Consider the following 16,540-nt stretch of genomic DNA (forward strand, 5'->3'; position numbering starts at 1 on the left):
AATAGTATACACTCAAATTATGAATAAAATATTAATTATTTAGTGTAAAAATATAATTATATATTATTAATATTACATATATTTTTTATATTTATATATATAAATTTAAATTTATATACATATGTATATTATGGCGGAGCGGGTCCGGGGCAGGTTTGGCCAAACCCAAGACCCGCCCTATAGAGTCGTTTTGATGCGGGGTCGGGTTTAAACCGGGCTAATTGCATTCACACCCCCTGTGAAAAGTCTAAAAAGCATAAAATACCCTGTGTAAAATTAATAGCATGTTAGACCCTATGTTTTAAAAAAATTAGCATAAAAACCCCTATGAGAGGGTATAAATGTGCCCGAGTTTGTATAACATAGGGATGAAATGTGCTACATTTTAAAAAACTGAGGAATGCATTAGCCTATTAATATTTCTTAGGGAGTTTTATGCATTTGAGACTTTTCACAGGAGGTGTGAATGCAATTAGCCCGGTTTAAACCCGACCCATTGACATTCCTAATCCCTCTTGACCCAATAATCTTCTATAATGTGTTAAATCTGTCACCTTGACAATCAAATTCAAAGCTGCAAAATTCATATGTTTGATGCGCGAGACTTTATTTATAATAATTTTTAGGAAAAACTGCAATTTTGGTAATATATGTTTGTCACTTTGCGATTTCGATCCTCTATGTTTTCATATTTCAGTTTTAGTCCTGCATGTTCCGATTTTTTGCAATTCTAGACTTTTTTCTTCGAAAATGCGAACGTGACAATATACACGTCAGCTTCACATTAGTACCACATCGAAAAAAAACTAAAATTATCAAAAAGCAACGATAACATACTAAACTGAATTTTGAAAATATAAAAGACCAAAATTGTAAAATGACAAACATACATGACCAAAAAAATAAATTTTTCCAATTTTTTAATTATTAATTGGGGCCCCACCCAAAATCAAACGCTTTGGACAAGTGTCGTCCCTGGACCCTGGGTGGGATCCACATTTTTAACCCCACGGTGTTTAGAGTCGTCAATTTGGATTAGGTCCGTCGAGTCAGTCCCTAGGCGGGCCAACTCGCATGGGTCGCAGGCCTAGATGGGCCGACCCTCGTCTGACTTGGGTTGGCTCACAGGCCTGGAATTTTTTTTAACTTTTATGGTGATATATACATGTATTTTTTCTGAAACTGATATATACATGTATTTTTTTAATGAAAGTTGTGATTTTTATTGTATTAATTATTTATATAAAATTTACATGTGTGAAATCAATAATTAGAAATTTTATTAATATGTTTTTATTAATATTAATTTATGAAATGAAATTTATAATTAATTATAATGATATTTATTTTTATTTATTTATTTATTTTTATTTGTAGTTAATCAACCCGCAAATTGACCCGCCAAACGGTGAGTTTTTGGTAGGCTGGTCCGTTCTGTCATGAGGTGACCCGTCCGACGACTCTAACGATGTTCACTCTAGAAGTCATCACATCTATGATTGTGTTCCATGCCAATAGAGAAATGTCATATATCTATTATTCTTATAAATATATGAGTCGCAATTATGAATTTTCTAATTTGCCCTTCTTTATCTTACATGCTATTAATTAAATATTTTTGTCATTTTCAATGTTTTATTAGGTTTTCCAATTCATTTTCTACATTAGTCAAAAGTAATTAATTTTTGTCCATTTATTTATTTAAGGTATATTAATTGTTAATATTTAATTCATGTTTTAAATTAAAAAATTTATTCTATTACTCTTATAAATATATGAGTTTCAATTATGAATTTTCTAATTTGCCCTTTTTTATCTTACATACTATTAATTAAATATTTTTGTCATTTACAATGTTTTTTAGGTTTTCCAATTTATTTTCTAGATTAGTCAAGAATAATTAATTTTTGTCTATTTATTAATTTAAGTTATATTAATTGTTAATATTTAATTTATGTATTAAATTAAAAAATTTATTAATTGAAATTTATCTTAATTTTGTGTCCATTGATTTATTATTCAAAGTAGATTAATTGTTAAATTTAATTCATTTCTTAAGCTAAAAAATTATTATATTAATTGAAATATGTCTTAATTTATTTATTTGTCTATATCTATATATATATATCTATAAAAGAACATTTTAGTTAATATCATTTTCTATTTAATAACTAATATTTTTTTGTAATATTTATGAAAATTTTAGGAACTACAGATGTAATCAACAATATCAATATTTTCTTGTCCAAGGTAAAAATATACTCATTTATTCACACTTATTTAGGGTTGTGTGTATTTTCACATATATATATTAAGAAAATGTTTGAAAAAATAACTTTTATAAAGAAATTTCTCATTTTACCCTTATTTAATGAAATTTTAATAAAATAAAATAATTATACAAGTAGTTAATAATATGAATTTAATAGGGATAAATTGTTAAAAGAGTAGGACATATGATATTTAATATGAAAACTAAACTATATAATTGAGACAAATAAAAAATAAATGTAGTTTACATAAGTGAGACATGGAGAGTATGATTATAACTAAGTTTCATGTTGATATTTGTATTACAGTATAATACTTGGCTAATAGAATCAATTAATGTTAATTCTTATGAAATCGTAAAAAGTTGCATGACAAAAAGTAAAAAAATCACACTAAATTCAAATTGATTTTAAATCAGACAAGTTATTCTTATATCTAAGTTACTTAAATCCTAAAAATGATTGATTATAAAAGTTTTTAAATTGTTTAAAATATTATTGTTCATCCTCTAAAAAATATTTTTTCTTCACATTTTTTTGTCTACTCAAATTTTTATTGCAAATAATATATTTAACATATTATTCTTAAAAATTATATATTAATTATCACACTCCATATAAATATTTTTTATGTAATTTACAACAACATGTGCTTTATATGTATATCAAATTTAAAACAACTCAATTGGATTATTATTGAAGAAAATTAAGAATAAAAACATGTTCAAGTAAAAAATTAAGATCGAACATTGCTGATTATCAAAAATCACGTCAGCAATTGGACTAACAATAGTAAAAAATTAAATGTTAGTGCATCCAAACCAAATTTGACAACTGAGTGGACTAAAACTCAAATCTGGACAAGTTAATGAATCAAAAAATCATTTATCTGAAAAAATTATTGTAGCAAGTCAAGCTACAACAATTGTCTAATGATTAACATGGTTTATTTGAGAAAAAATAATACGTGATTTATATTTACTTTATCAATAGAAGATCAAAATTAATCTCTAAATAAAGCTTTTAAATAAAGAAAAAATAGTTTTTTTTTGTTCACTAACTTATTTAACATTGTTGAATTATCAAATATCACGTTAGCAATTGGACTAACAATAATTGAAAATTAAATTTTAGTGCACCATGACCAAATTTGACAACTCAATGGGCTAAAACTCAAATTTGAACAAGTTAATGAATCAAAAAATCATTTCTAATAAAGAAATTATTGTTTTCTCTTAAAAATCAATATAAGCAAAATTATCATTTAACATAAATTATTTATGTTGGGGTGCAATAATAGTCTCTGAGAACATTAATCGAAACATGACGCTTGAGATTTTGTATTGTTTAAAATTTTGAATCGTATTGTTACCATCAACTATAAAATTTTGGTAAAGCGTCTATGTTCGGTCATACAATTAATATCAGAGTCAAACTCGTAGTTTCGATTCATATTAATTGAAAGCACAATTTTTGATCAATCAAATAAAATTATTGTTACGTGCAATGCAACACACGTATATTTTTCTAGTAATTATATATAACGGTCCCTTATTATGTCTCATTGTACGGAGCAACAATAAAGTGAGGAGGATAAAGATTAAAATTAATAACAAGTAAGAAACAGGGGGTGACAAATTCCAATTACATTAAGAACCTAAAGAGGAAATGATTCCCTCTCTATTTAGATGTGTATTGGAAAAATGTGAGACAATATTCCAACTACACTATGATCACCCACAAAAAGGGGAATCTAATTCCCCCAACTTTTCTTTACCAAGACAAAAGCAGATTCTTCTAGCAGAATCAATCCCCATCTCATGGCTGAAACCGAGGTCGTATGTGGAATCTTTAGCACTTCTTTGGTCCCCCCTTCCCTCAGATTCTTGGAGCCGTCGAGCCCGAAAGCAAAAGAGTTAAAGAGAGGAGCACAAAGATTGTAGTAGTGCTGCGGGATGATAGTGGTGGAGTCACACTTGCCCTGCTCGTGTCGCTAAAGCCGGTCCCCCCCGACGGTGCTAGGCCGATGATGCCTGGAGTCACCGTGGAGCCCGGCATTGTGCCTGTTGTGTTGCCGATGCCGCCTGTGTTTGGGGTGGTTGTTCCTCCTACAGTCGGGTTCGTCGATGGTGTCGTGCTACCAACGTTGCTGCCCAAGAGTTGAGTTGGATTAGTCCATGAGCTAAGAGATCATCAGTCAGGGCCAAAATGAAATTTTTTTAAAATGATCATATAAAAAAAAATTAGTATTTTAAGAAATGTGACGAATTAAAGAATTTGTTTGATGATCAAGGTGATTTTCAAACCAATACCGAAACCGGAAACTGGAAAACGTAAGGGGTCAGAGTTCTTTCTGTGCAAGATAACATCAGAGTACGTACCCACTTCACTGTTGAGGTTCAAATTTGTGCAAAATTTGGTGACATTAGAAACACAAAAAGACCAATGATATTTACAGTACACATCAACATCATGACAGATCACATGCCTAATTATATCACTTGAAACCAAAGACAAGTAAGTTTCAAGATTCAAAAGTATTCAATATTAAATCATAATAACACAACACCAGCAACTGTTTAAAGACAAAAGGAAAAGAAAAAAAAAAAGGGACCTCACCTGGCACTTGATGGGTAAACACAGCCAGAAACAGCGCCTGAAAACACATTTAAACAAGAAACCATTCAAGAAAAAGATGACCATTTTCACAGAGAAAAAGGAACAGAATTTGAGCTGGTGATTTGTGTGACTCACTAGGGGAAGTGGGAGCCACAGTAGCAGTGCCTGCAAAATCACAGCTCCCAACAACTTGGCCCTTTCTCTGGTAGTAACTATTCACAGCATAGTTACAGTGGTCTTTCACTGTATTTGGGTTGTAACAAGCCCCATTCTGAAGTATCGGCGAGCAATCGGCTCCAGCTCCACAAGCATAGTCTATGTTCTTCTGAAATGCACCGTCGCCACCATTACTACAGATGCAATAAGCAGCATCTGTGTGACGAAAATCAAAGAAAAAGAAGGGTGAAAAACAGATCAGATCTCAGATTATGAGACATCTCGGGTCATCTTTCCGAAAAAAGAATCGAACTTTACGGCCTAAACTGAATTCTTGACTTCACCAAGTTACTCACAACCTTTGTTGAAACGAAAATGGTGAACAAAAATCACATCTTTTGCAGACCCTTTTCACTGTTCTTCAAGAAACTGAATTCTTGGCTTCACTAAGTTACTCATAACATATGTTGAAACGAAAATGGCAAGCAAAAATCACATCTTTCGCAGAGTACCCTTTTCCCTTTTCTTCAAGAAAGTGATATGTAAGGCTGAAAACCAAGAGCAGTGTACCTGAAACACCAGCCATGGCCGGAAGAAGCACTAAACTGATCAAAACAAGAGCCATGTTTGCTGCAAGATGCCAAAGAAATTATAAGAAAAGATTGCTGAAAACCCTTTCTTGTTCAAGATGGTAAGCCGAAACAAAACGAACAAGGGATGAAATTCAAGAATAGACCAAGGGGGAAGAAACTGTGGGGGAATGGTGGTTAATTTCTAGACAGTATACATCGGCCAACCAAGGTGGGCTTTTTATACATAGATACATGAATTCCTCATTTGGTCGGTGGTTTCATAAATTACTTGTATTTTGTGGTTTTTAAGAATGTTTATGGGGATTGTGAGCGTATTTAGCTAACGGAAAGGTCTGGGTTTTGTCTCCATATATACATACACTGGCCGTGTGGCACAGAGGGAATGTGTGCGAGTTGATTGGCTACGCTTTGAACTAACGGTCCTAAACTCATGTTGTGGTCAGAAGTTAACCCATCTTGGGTTACCCACCAAAGGGTTGAATGTTTGGTACATGTTTGCTTTCTCAGTTCCATTTTTGTTCTCTGAAAAAAAAAAAAAACAAAAGAAGAAAATTTCCATCTTTGTTTTTTTGTATTGTATATACAAAATGGCTGGTTGATTTTTGTTTTAATTTACTTGGTTTCAAACTTATGTAATTTTTAGGTTTATGCCACTCATTTTTAGATTTGGGATATATATAAGTTTTTGTTTTGAAGTTATTCGAACTCACGCGTCTTTTTTATCGAGAGAAATTTATGTCACTATACCACAACAACGTATGTACTTTATTATTTATTAAAAGATGAATGATATTCAGAGCGTTTTCTATTATGAGGTATAAGAGTTGTCCGACTCAGGGTTATTTTTATGGATGAGCTCATAATTTATGTCACTATACCACAACGACGTATATACTTTATTATTTATTAAAAGATGAATGATATTCAGAGCGTTTTCTATTATGAGGTATAAGAGTTGTCCGACTCAGAGCTATTTTTATGGATGAGCTCATAATTTTAAAAAAAAAATATGTTATATAGTTGTGTAAATTGGTCCATTATATATTTATTATTTCCAAATGTTTTCTCCTACATGTCACAAAATTTATTTTCTGACCTAACATAATTTTTTTTTTATTCTAGGCCTCAAGATAATTTATTATCCTTGCCTTCTCGATAAATTTCTTTCCCAATATAAATGGTTTGTTCTTGGCTCAATAAAAAAAACATCTAAATTTATTATATAGTATTGAAAACTAACCCAGTATAAAAATCTATCGTCTAACTCATAAGTATTGTTATGATATTAATGGTGATAAATTATTTCAAAATTGATATTCTTGAAGAGTTCATTACCAAGAGAAGAAGAATCAATTGATGTAGTGAAACTTATTTGACTATCTTAGTTATAGCAGCAAGTGCAAAAAAAAATTTCTCAAAGTTGAAATGACCAAAAGTTTTCCCCATGCCAATCAATTATTTCACAAAAAATATTGAATTGATTGACTATGTTATCGATTGAGAAAGAGATTACAAAACAACTTACCTATATATACTGAATGGATTAGTAATTTTTTGCTCTAAAACTATAAAAAAAACAAATTGTTTTTTAGTGATTCTTTTGGATATGTTTGATCTGATATTCAATTATAATACAATATTTTGACAATTGTGTATTGCTTGATTGTTTTTCATATTTGTCTTTAATACATTATTATAATTCGAAAAAGTTCCGCATTATGATTTAGGTGTATATTTTTGGAAATTAAATGGGCATGTGCAGTTAAAGTTAACCTACTTGACTAAAAAAATTAGATAAATGTATTAAATTAATAAATTCCTTAAATTATCGCAATATATATATTGAAATAAATATCGGGTGAATCAGAAAATAATGTTAAAAGGACATTTAAAATCTTTAAAATTTAAAACAATCATCGAAAATGTGTTGAAAGTTCACTTAAGCATATCGAGACTTATCGAAGATCACATAAAAAGTCATCGCAGCTCGTCGAAAGCTGATTATTTATGTATTTTACAAATGTTTCATCTATATATTATATCAGTGCATTAATTTCTTGATCTTTCTAGCTTTTGTCTTTTGAATGTTTTCATTGTTTAAACTTTAAAGTACTTCCACAAAATGAAAGAGTGTTCATAATAAATTTTTTTTTGTTGTTGAATTGATAATTTAATATTTTGACGTACTCGTGATAAATTGTTCTGTTAATATCATGCACTAAATTTTAATATTTAAACACTAATATATACTTTGTCTATATGTTCCTATGTACTATATATTATATGAGAACTTTAAAGTGACGTCCGTTGTTTTGAGAGTTCATATTTTGAATTCACAAATTACTCTCATTAAAGCTTTAACTACAAATTTGAAAAACAATTTTTTGAAAGTTTCCTACTCAAAACTAGACTTCAACCAATAACAAACAGAGAAATAAGATGTTATAGACGGGAGTGGTTTGTTTTAAGACCGACTTGGGCTTGCTGGAGATATAAATGTTATGGTGATGTAATAATTGTCTAGGTTAGATAAAATAAGCGTGACGTTTAAATCGTTGTGTGTTTTAAAATATTTAAGATGTATGTATTATTATCATCAGTTATAATTTTTGGTAAAATGTTAAGTGTTCGATCATATAATTGGTATCAAAGCAAATGTCATGAGTTTGATTTTTATTGATTGCAAGGAATGCAATTATTGGGAGGAAGATTGTTGAATGCAATATTGTTTCTATTGAGTAGAACAATCGAAACGTCACGCTTGAGCTATTGTGCAGTTAAAAAATTTGAGTTTCACAACTACCTTAAACTATATCTTTTATAAAGTAACAAGCGTTCGATCTTACATTTTTTATCTATAAAATTTATTTACCGATAAAAACAAAAACGAAAAATACTGAAGACAAACACGGCACATCAACAAAGCATACAATAATGTAAGGGCACGAGTTCGAACCCTAGTGTTATCTTGTTTGACGAATTCATCGTTAGAGACGGTGATCGATAACAAATCAAAATCAATTCTACATATACATATGTAGAGGTTGTGACCGTATTCGAATTAATCCTATGAATTCAAGACTTGATGCCTCAAATATGTAAAGTGTTCTTTTCCATTTTACCTTTTGTTTCATAATATCCTTAATATTATTTAATAACAAAAACATTATTCAAAGATCATAAAAATAAAGATTAAATTCACTACACTTCTATTGTATAGAGAATTTTTTTAAAAAATATTATACAATTACAATGTATTAAATAATTCACACAATATCTTATACACTTCATAATGAAAAAAGTTGTGATATACATGGCCTGCAAATATATATTTTATTCATGTAATCTACTAAAATAATTAAACGTTGACCAACTTCCTATTGATGGTTTTATGTCAAAAACAAGATCATTTTGTTTTGCATGATATTCACCGACTTTTTCCTCACATACATCATCATGTTTCAAGAATTTCATCTTTAATTTTTAAGAGATGTGATTCTTCACAAAACAAAATATTTCTATTGTAAGAAGAGAGAATTTAAAATACTCGCTCAAAAATTCAATAATAACCACAACAACCAGCTTTTGAGTTAATAAACTAACTTGGAAAACCAAAAGCAATATATGAAATATGTCAAAAATACAACAATCTGCCCCTTCTCAATGTTGAGATCGATGTGAATGTATAAATTTGTTTAACTAGTTCCAAATTCTCTATTCAAGTAATCTACAAACAACCTCTTTGCACTGTCTGCATCGGAAGGTGGAGGCGGACCGCTTAAACTCGACTGTCCGGTTAATTTTATGAATGTTCGTCTGAGCCTACGCAGCTCTGGCAAGCTAACGGGTCGTGAAATGTTAAGATTCGGTAAGCCTGGTCCAAGAGACACGCCATTCAAGTGACCTCCTATAGCCCGAGATTGAGCTTCCACAATCATATTTGTTATCTCTTGTGTTGCTCTATCGAGCTCATAAAGAGAATTCGCCTCTGTTAACCGTGCACTTTGGGTCGCAATAGTTGGTTGCAGTACTTTCACGTCCCTAGTTTTCGAGTCTACCTTTTTTGTCAGATATGTAACAGCATCTACTATAGCAGATGAGGATTTTTCGATGCCATCTCTAGAAGGCCATAACTCGAACAATGGGGAATCCCAACGGTTTCTGCTGTCTGGCCTCTCGAATCTTCTCACCAGATCTTCGAAAATTTTGTCATCATAAAAAGAGTCTGATTTCTCCCTGCGTTCTTGATTCCATTTTCGACAACTGGTCTCTTCCACGTCACAATGGAGAACACAATATCTAGTTCCAGCTGCACGAGCCAGACACCAAAGCTCATACCTGTAACCCTTTATGCTGTTTAAAGAATCCACTATGATTATACTATCTCGGGATAATGATCTATCGACTTGAGATCTAAGTACTCCTCTCAAATTCTTTTCTGCCACCATGTCGGCATAACTTTGGTTACGATTAAGGTGAAGAGAAGATTCATCAATGATCGTAATCGACGTCTTGGATTCTGATTCTTGAAGAGCCTCAGCCAGGCAGGATGCAGCGGTAGATTTTCCACTACATGGTTGACCACAGATAACGACCAACGCCATCTGCACAAAAATAGAAATTGGTGTTCCATACGAAACAACTTCACATAATCAAGTCTACAAGCATATCTTATGCAACTCCATCAATACCATTTCCTCAAGGACTGCAGAATTCATAGAAAATTGTTCAATTTTTGGTGGCTTTCTTATACGTTTTCATAATCGCCGCAGATCCCTAACTTTCCTATGTATTAAGTTACAACTTAAAATTAGGGGGGGAAAACCCCACAAAGTGAATCAAATCCAGAACTAGAAACCAAATTTGATTTCTACCGATCCTATGTATCAATTTCCCAATCCCCGAGAATCAAGTCTCCACTGCAAAACATACTAGCATACTTCTAATAACTCCGGGCTTCATCTTCCCAAATTTATCTTACTTTTGACGGATTTTCCCCTTTCTGGCATAAACCAAGCAATCCCAGAAGCTAATACACAAAGCCCACAAAAATTATTTCCAGCTTTCTCATAAAATTGGGAGAAAAAACACATTCTTGCATCATTTACCAAATTATAAATCAAATCACTCATCGCAATGGTCAAGAATACACAAAAAAACTGGTAGATTAAATCGACGAGCGGGATTCTTACCCGTTACCTGGAATTGCGATGGAGACTAACTGCTTAAAACTCACGCAAAAGGAGCGGAACCAGGTTCCAAATCTTCAGCAGTAGGATTCCTTCCCCCTTTCTTTCTTCCCCGTAGAATAATTCTCGTTCCGCACGGGCAATCTCATACAGTAGGAAGTCCAGGATGCCACTTATGACAGCACTGGAACGCAGCACGATTTTAGGTCAAACTGTAGAGAATTGGAGTCGGGAGGAACCGGAGAGGAACAGGGCTTTTTGAGAACTGGGCCGAAAATGATCCATTTTCAAGTCCTATATGCAATACGAGAGGATTTTGGATATGAAAACATAGTATTAAAAAAATTTTAATTTAGAATATATTTATTAAATATTAAAATATAATGATGTCAGAATTTTTTAATTCAAAAATAATTTGTGAATTTTTTCTCCTAGGTTTAATTTTTTTTAAAAAAAAAAAAAAATTGGTATTACATTAATTTGGTATTTTTGAAATAAAAATTAGTGTTTAGATTTCAAAAGTATTGGGCTGCAGTTTTCCATCGATTGCATCTGAACGTCGGGAAGTCGATACTACAATTGGATATTATCTTAGGTAGTGTTTGAGAGAGTTTCTAAGAATCATTTCTTAGCTTCTCCTTCACAAAATTTTGAAATTTAGTGAAATTTTGTGAAGAAAAAGCTGAAAAGTGTTTTTTAAAAGCTCTACCAAACACTACCTTAGTATAGTTGTGCCCGCAAATAGTCACACATATATTTCATATGGGTCTTACACGAAATTGAGCCACTCGTGATCTTATTCTATAAGATCGAATAATCTCTGAAATATCAAGTCAAAAGTATTCGGGGCTTAACAAAATTTCGGCTAAACCGTTAATCGACTTAAGCAAATTAATTTGAATAATTCCGTTTGATTAATTATTTTGGTTTTATTTTTAAGAAATCAATTTATTTTGGTTTGTTCCGTTCGGTTTCAGTTTCTTGGATAGAAATTTGATTTAACCGTAATTTTTAAATGAATTAACTTTTAAATTGGGTCATTATATTTGTATAGTATCGGGTTTTATTGTTGGCCCAATTTACAGCTTTTTATCCGGTTTTAAGCTCTGCCTAATAAAAATTTTATTAACAGAAAATAATCACCCATTATTTCTAGAATTGTCCATATATGCGATACAAAATAATATTTTTTATATAAAAATAAAAAATTTTCATTCATCGATCAAGTTAGAGATTCGTCTCATAAAATTGAACCGTAAAACGGTCGCATGAGAGTTTTTGTGGAAAAAAATAAAAAAGAATTTGTTTAGGAAATTTATATATCATATCTGAATAAAACATTTACTATATAGTAGTAAATATACTTCTAAATTTCGTATAACTGATAGCATAGAAGATTATTAGTAATAAAAAAAAAATCACTTCTAAAGTCTTTAATTTCAAAATAGTGTCTCGATAGTTTTGATATAATATCTAAAATTTTCATATAAAACATTAACAAACACCAAATAATATCTTAAAGAAAAACCATCTCATGCAGATTCAAATAGGTTGCAAGATAAATTTTGTTTAATAAACTGAAATTTAATGCACCAACTTCTACTTTCGTTCATACTACTCTTACACAATGATTTGAGCAAAACTTCATCCATTCTTGCAGCACACTGCGAACGGTCTCATGTCGCCTCTCGCTTCTTGTTCTACCAGCGCTCAGCGGCTTGCCTGCTCGGTTGAGAATCCCTCGCTTGGCCCTTGTCGACATCAGAATGGTTGCCATTCTGAAACCTCCCATTGCTAGTGGCCCGGTTAGTGTCTCTTCCCCTAGGATAATTGTTTTGATATCGAGCCCTTGGCGGAGACCTCCCCTTGCCTTTGTTATTACCTGCAGAAACATGTTATGATCAGACATCAGCATTGGAGAGAAATCAAATATGTTCACAATTCGAAACATTTATTCGACCATTTGTTTCGTGCATACTCTGATGTAGCTCATGCAGAATCGTAGTATAAAAGTTCGATAAAGATATGAACATTCCAGAAAAAAAAGACCAGTACCATCATGCAAAACTATGCAGAATAGCCACGTGCATCTCAAGTGAAAATGTATTTGTCATATAAGTTTACACTGGCGATTTAGTGAGACACATGGCCTGTGATCGTTTCAAAGGTTACCTTGATTGGAAGCCTTCCTGTGCGAGATATAAGATTCCTTTTCGCCAAAGTAAATATGGTGAGCCTGAAAACAGATGAATCAGCATTCAAGAACTACGAATCCAAGAATATCATTGTTTATAAGGATCCACGGTTACGATATATATGTAATAAAGTAGTGTAAATATCTTGATATGATAGAATGAGAATTGCAACATGTACCTCTACTGCACGACGAGCAGAATCCGCAGACTCAAATTCCACAAATCCACAGCAAAATCCGTCCTGGTGACAAATAACGACCCAAATCAATAAAGACAAGAAAAATATATAATCAAACACAAAAGGTTATAAATAAAAAGCCTATGCATACCTCATGTCTTCTGATCTGGATGCTATCTAAACCTCTCCTAACTGGTCCAAATTTTTTAACTTCTTCTGCTATCGCTTGTTTAGTAACATCATAAGGTAATTTTCCTATGTATATTCCATGACCTGTAATTATATTTTCGAATAAATTATACCGAAGGCGAAATGGTATGGAAGGATAAGTAGCCGCATAAACTTCTAAGCCCCAAAAAGTTACCTTCTACATAAGCATTAGTATTATCTGATACTTTCGAAGATCCATTTCCAGGTGGAGAAGATGCTTTTGGAGTTGAAACTGCGGTTTTATAGTCAGCTTTAGGAGTTGAAACGGCTGTTTTATAGTCGGCTTTCAAAGGAAAGCTAACAGATTTTGGAGAAGTCACGTGATTAACTTTTGCCAACTGCAGATAGACACGTTGTTGATTATGTGGATGTCTAAAGAAAAGGAATATAAATCTAACGTAGAAAGTGTAAAATAACATACAATAGAAGCATAGCTGATTTTCGGAGAATCCTCTTTAATGTTAGACGCAGGTGCAAGAGTTGAATTTGTGTCCTCATGCGAAGCCTCGGAAGAATCAGAAGAAATGTTTATCGTGACAGATTCTTTCAAGACAGCAGGAGCAGGACCGGAATTTTCCACAACATTTCCATTTTCAACCTCAAATTCAGTTTGTGAAGATTTATGGCAAATGAATGTAGTACTAGGAGCTGGAAATCCAATTTAAAAAAAAGATTCAGACAAATAGACAGCTCTAACTAAAACTGAACGGTGTTGTAACGAGCCAGGATTGAGACAAGACCTGAACTCTGAGTTGGAGCAGCTTGATCAGTACTTTGATTGCTTTTGTCATCATCAGGAACAACAATATTTGTTATTGACTCACATACGTCAGTGTATCTAAAAATATCATTCAAGACAAAGAAGCCTCTCTCTTGTTTCGCCAAAAAGAATGTTTGATGAAAAATCTTTTTTGTAATATCTTTTCCAGTCAAAACTCCCGTTACCGCAACCACGACTCCTCCGTCCTTAGAATTTTGGGCGTCCACGTGTTTGAGATCAACAGACCAATTCTTATATTCAGAAGACATAATCTTGTCATCAATTCCCTGCATGAGATAATGACAATATATGCCACGCTTTAGTTGAGCAATTAATGAACCGGAAAAAAATTCATTGTATCAATGTAACAACCGATAAAACTACACTAAAAACCACGGAAAACATTTTAGTGGTAAGTTCTTCTTAAAATACTTACGCGTAATGTTGTCACTGATGTCACTGCACCATCAGGTTCCGCCCAGCCTAGCTGGCTTGACTCCTGATAAAACTTGTGGACATTTTCAGGACATATGTCGAGTAATGCGTAGTATTGCTTCACAAAGGAACTCGCCACATCTTGGGCAGAAAGTCCTGATTCAGTCACCATCTCTGCAAATTTTGGTCGAACTTATCGTCAGAATATATGTTACCATATTATCAAGATTCTCTCAAAATGTATAGAATGCAACCTCTAGCTTAATAATCTGCCCGAGCTAATAATAACAGGATCAAATGCATGAAAAATGCGCGTGCACACACGCACGTGCACGCATATATGTACATACATACAAATATAAAAAGTAAAACACGTGATCAGAAACCGTTATTAGTTGGAAAAACTACTAAAATTGCCAGAGGCCCACATCAACAAGCATTTGGAAATTTAAAAGGGTGATTGATTATCAAAGAAAGCGGCATGATATGATTTCCAAATAGATATATATCCGTAATTCGTAAAGATAAAAGCTTGCATTTAAGACAAGCAATAATAGAATCAGAATGCGCTGAAAATTCGACTAAGTAGACTCTTTTGACCGAGTTTCACTCCCATTTGAAGCATGAACTGATAAAAAGATACCTCATATTTAACAAAAGAAAACTCAAAGCCCAAACTAAAAGAATGAATTACCCATAAAATCAACATGGACCAACGTCTTCCAGTTAAATCAATTCTTAAGGGATACAAATTTTCGAAAAAAGATAACATGTCCTCTAATTTACTTGACAAACATGGTGAATGAGATAACTAAATCAAACACATAGCCATCAAGAAACACACCTCTACCCAAAAAGAGATCACGACCGAAATAACCACAAAAGGCCAAAAAAAACCCAATCCCAACTTATATCTCAACAAGTTGAACAAAATCAGATTCTTGAACTAATGCCAAAAAAAACATGAAAAATTACCCAATGCCTAATGCAGAACTCGAAAAAAAAAATCAATCATTGGGAAAAAGAGAGTCCAATTTTTTTATCACCCAATTCATTCAAATTCAAACCCTTAAAATCAGCCAATATATACAGCAAAAAAAAACCCAGTCTTATATGAAAACACCATAAAACCTGCGTCCAGATCCCACAAACAAGGGCTGTAATAAGAGAGAAAAAAAACACGAAGATAAAAACATGGTTTCCGACCTTTTGCGCAGGAAACTTCGAAAACGCTGTCAGAAAGATTAAAAAAAGAACCTTCGACTTCCAGAACCCAAGATTTCTTTCACGGGTTTTATCAGTGAAAGGTCGCAAAAAACAGAGAATTTGAAGAGATAAAATAAAAAGGGGAAAAGGCAAGATTTTGAAGGGAGGAGTAAACTGTAACCCAATAAATAAATGGCAAAAAATTTTGGGAGCGAATTTATATGGAGAAAGAAAGATGAAGCGGTGGGATTGGACAGTACTAGGTTCCATTTCTCACTCCAAATCAAAACTGGGATTCTGGTTTCCTTCTTTGCTTGAGAGTCTTGTTTGGGGGATAAATTTATTTTCCCTTTTTTCTCTTCGTTCCTTTGTCTTTTTGTTTCCTTTTCCCCTCGAATTTTCCTTGTGTTTTTGGGTGGCAGCATCACGTTTGGAATTCATCCGCTGGCAGTGGCGTGGGGCCCGTTCGGAGATTTTAAAGAAAGCTTTTTATTTTATTTTATTTTGTTTTATTTATTTGGATTCTGTGTATAAGTTGACTCGTTTGCCAAAATCAATTGTACGATGGTTGACCACTTTCTGACCATGTGGGAGTTGACTGATTTAAACTAATTTCTATGATCTTATAATTGAGATATAGTTGTTGAGTCGGGGAAATATCTGTTCAGTTGAATTAATCAATCGAACCGAATTAATTCGATAAGTTTGGAATTTTTGTTTACTTCGTTA

The 16,540-nt window shown here is 32.5% G+C and overlaps 3 protein-coding genes across 5 annotated transcripts; all 3 read right to left on the reverse strand.

The window, feature by feature from the left end:
* Positions 1 to 3,847: 3,847 nt before the first annotated feature.
* On the reverse strand, positions 3,848 to 5,961 carry LOC140883456 (PLASMODESMATA CALLOSE-BINDING PROTEIN 2-like). Its single transcript, XM_073289926.1, has 4 exons — positions 5,616 to 5,961; positions 5,025 to 5,261; positions 4,890 to 4,926; positions 3,848 to 4,419 (listed from the first exon to the last, which is right to left on the reverse strand). Exons 1-4 carry the CDS (start codon positions 5,668 to 5,670, stop codon positions 4,149 to 4,151), a joined length of 600 nt encoding a protein of 199 aa, XP_073146027.1. The 5' UTR covers positions 5,671 to 5,961; the 3' UTR covers positions 3,848 to 4,148.
* A 3,214-nt stretch (positions 5,962 to 9,175) lies between these two features.
* On the reverse strand, positions 9,176 to 11,092 carry LOC140883830 (protein KTI12 homolog). 2 transcript variants are annotated; one of them, XM_073290425.1, is made up of 2 exons: positions 10,838 to 11,092; positions 9,176 to 10,242 (listed from the first exon to the last, which is right to left on the reverse strand). In XM_073290425.1, the coding sequence occupies exon 2, from the start codon at positions 10,240 to 10,242 to the stop codon at positions 9,334 to 9,336; it is 909 nt and encodes a 302-aa protein (XP_073146526.1). In that variant the 5' UTR covers positions 10,838 to 11,092; the 3' UTR covers positions 9,176 to 9,333. The 2 variants fall into 2 exon arrangements, with proteins under 2 accessions (XP_073146526.1, XP_073146525.1); XM_073290424.1 differs by having other exon boundaries at positions 10,831 to 11,092.
* Positions 11,093 to 12,300: 1,208 nt separating this feature from the next.
* LOC140883323 (nuclear transport factor 2-like) lies at positions 12,301 to 16,185 on the reverse strand. 2 transcript variants are annotated; one of them, XM_073289746.1, is made up of 9 exons: positions 16,072 to 16,185; positions 14,607 to 14,779; positions 14,151 to 14,457; positions 13,832 to 14,058; positions 13,565 to 13,748; positions 13,352 to 13,473; positions 13,201 to 13,263; positions 13,000 to 13,063; positions 12,301 to 12,709 (listed from the first exon to the last, which is right to left on the reverse strand). In XM_073289746.1, exons 1-9 carry the CDS (start codon positions 16,079 to 16,081, stop codon positions 12,528 to 12,530), a joined length of 1,332 nt encoding a protein of 443 aa, XP_073145847.1. In that variant the 5' UTR covers positions 16,082 to 16,185; the 3' UTR covers positions 12,301 to 12,527. The 2 variants fall into 2 exon arrangements, with proteins under 2 accessions (XP_073145847.1, XP_073145848.1); XM_073289747.1 differs by having other exon boundaries at positions 12,302 to 12,709; positions 15,812 to 16,157.
* Positions 16,186 to 16,540: the final 355 nt, after the last annotated feature.

The sequence above is a fragment of the Henckelia pumila genome, chromosome 2, assembly GCF_033568475.1.
Source record: "Henckelia pumila isolate YLH828 chromosome 2, ASM3356847v2, whole genome shotgun sequence".
Lineage (NCBI taxonomy): Eukaryota > Viridiplantae > Streptophyta > Magnoliopsida > Lamiales > Gesneriaceae > Henckelia > Henckelia pumila.

Bases quoted from the DNA above. Each gene is read 5' to 3' on its own strand.
- LOC140883830 (XM_073290425.1), bottom strand. From the start codon at position 10,242: ATGGCGTTGGTCGTTATCTGTGGTCAACCATGTAGTGGAAAATCTACC.
- LOC140883323 (XM_073289746.1), bottom strand. The intron at 13,749-13,831 runs GTATGTTATTTT...GTCTATCTGCAG, and splicing joins AAATCAGCTATGCTTCTATT to TTGGCAAAAGTTAATCACGT. The intron at 13,064-13,200 runs GTACATGTTGCA...ATCTGTTTTCAG, and splicing joins CTGCTCGTCGTGCAGTAGAG to GCTCACCATATTTACTTTGG.
- LOC140883456 (XM_073289926.1), bottom strand. From the start codon at position 5,670: ATGGCTCTTGTTTTGATCAGTTTAGTGCTTCTTCCGGCCATGGCTGGT. The intron at 5,262-5,615 runs GTACACTGCTCT...TTCGTCACACAG, and splicing joins GGCCATGGCTGGTGTTTCAG to ATGCTGCTTATTGCATCTGT. The intron at 4,927-5,024 runs GTGAGTCACACA...ATGTGTTTTCAG, and splicing joins TGTGGCTCCCACTTCCCCTA to GCGCTGTTTCTGGCTGTGTT.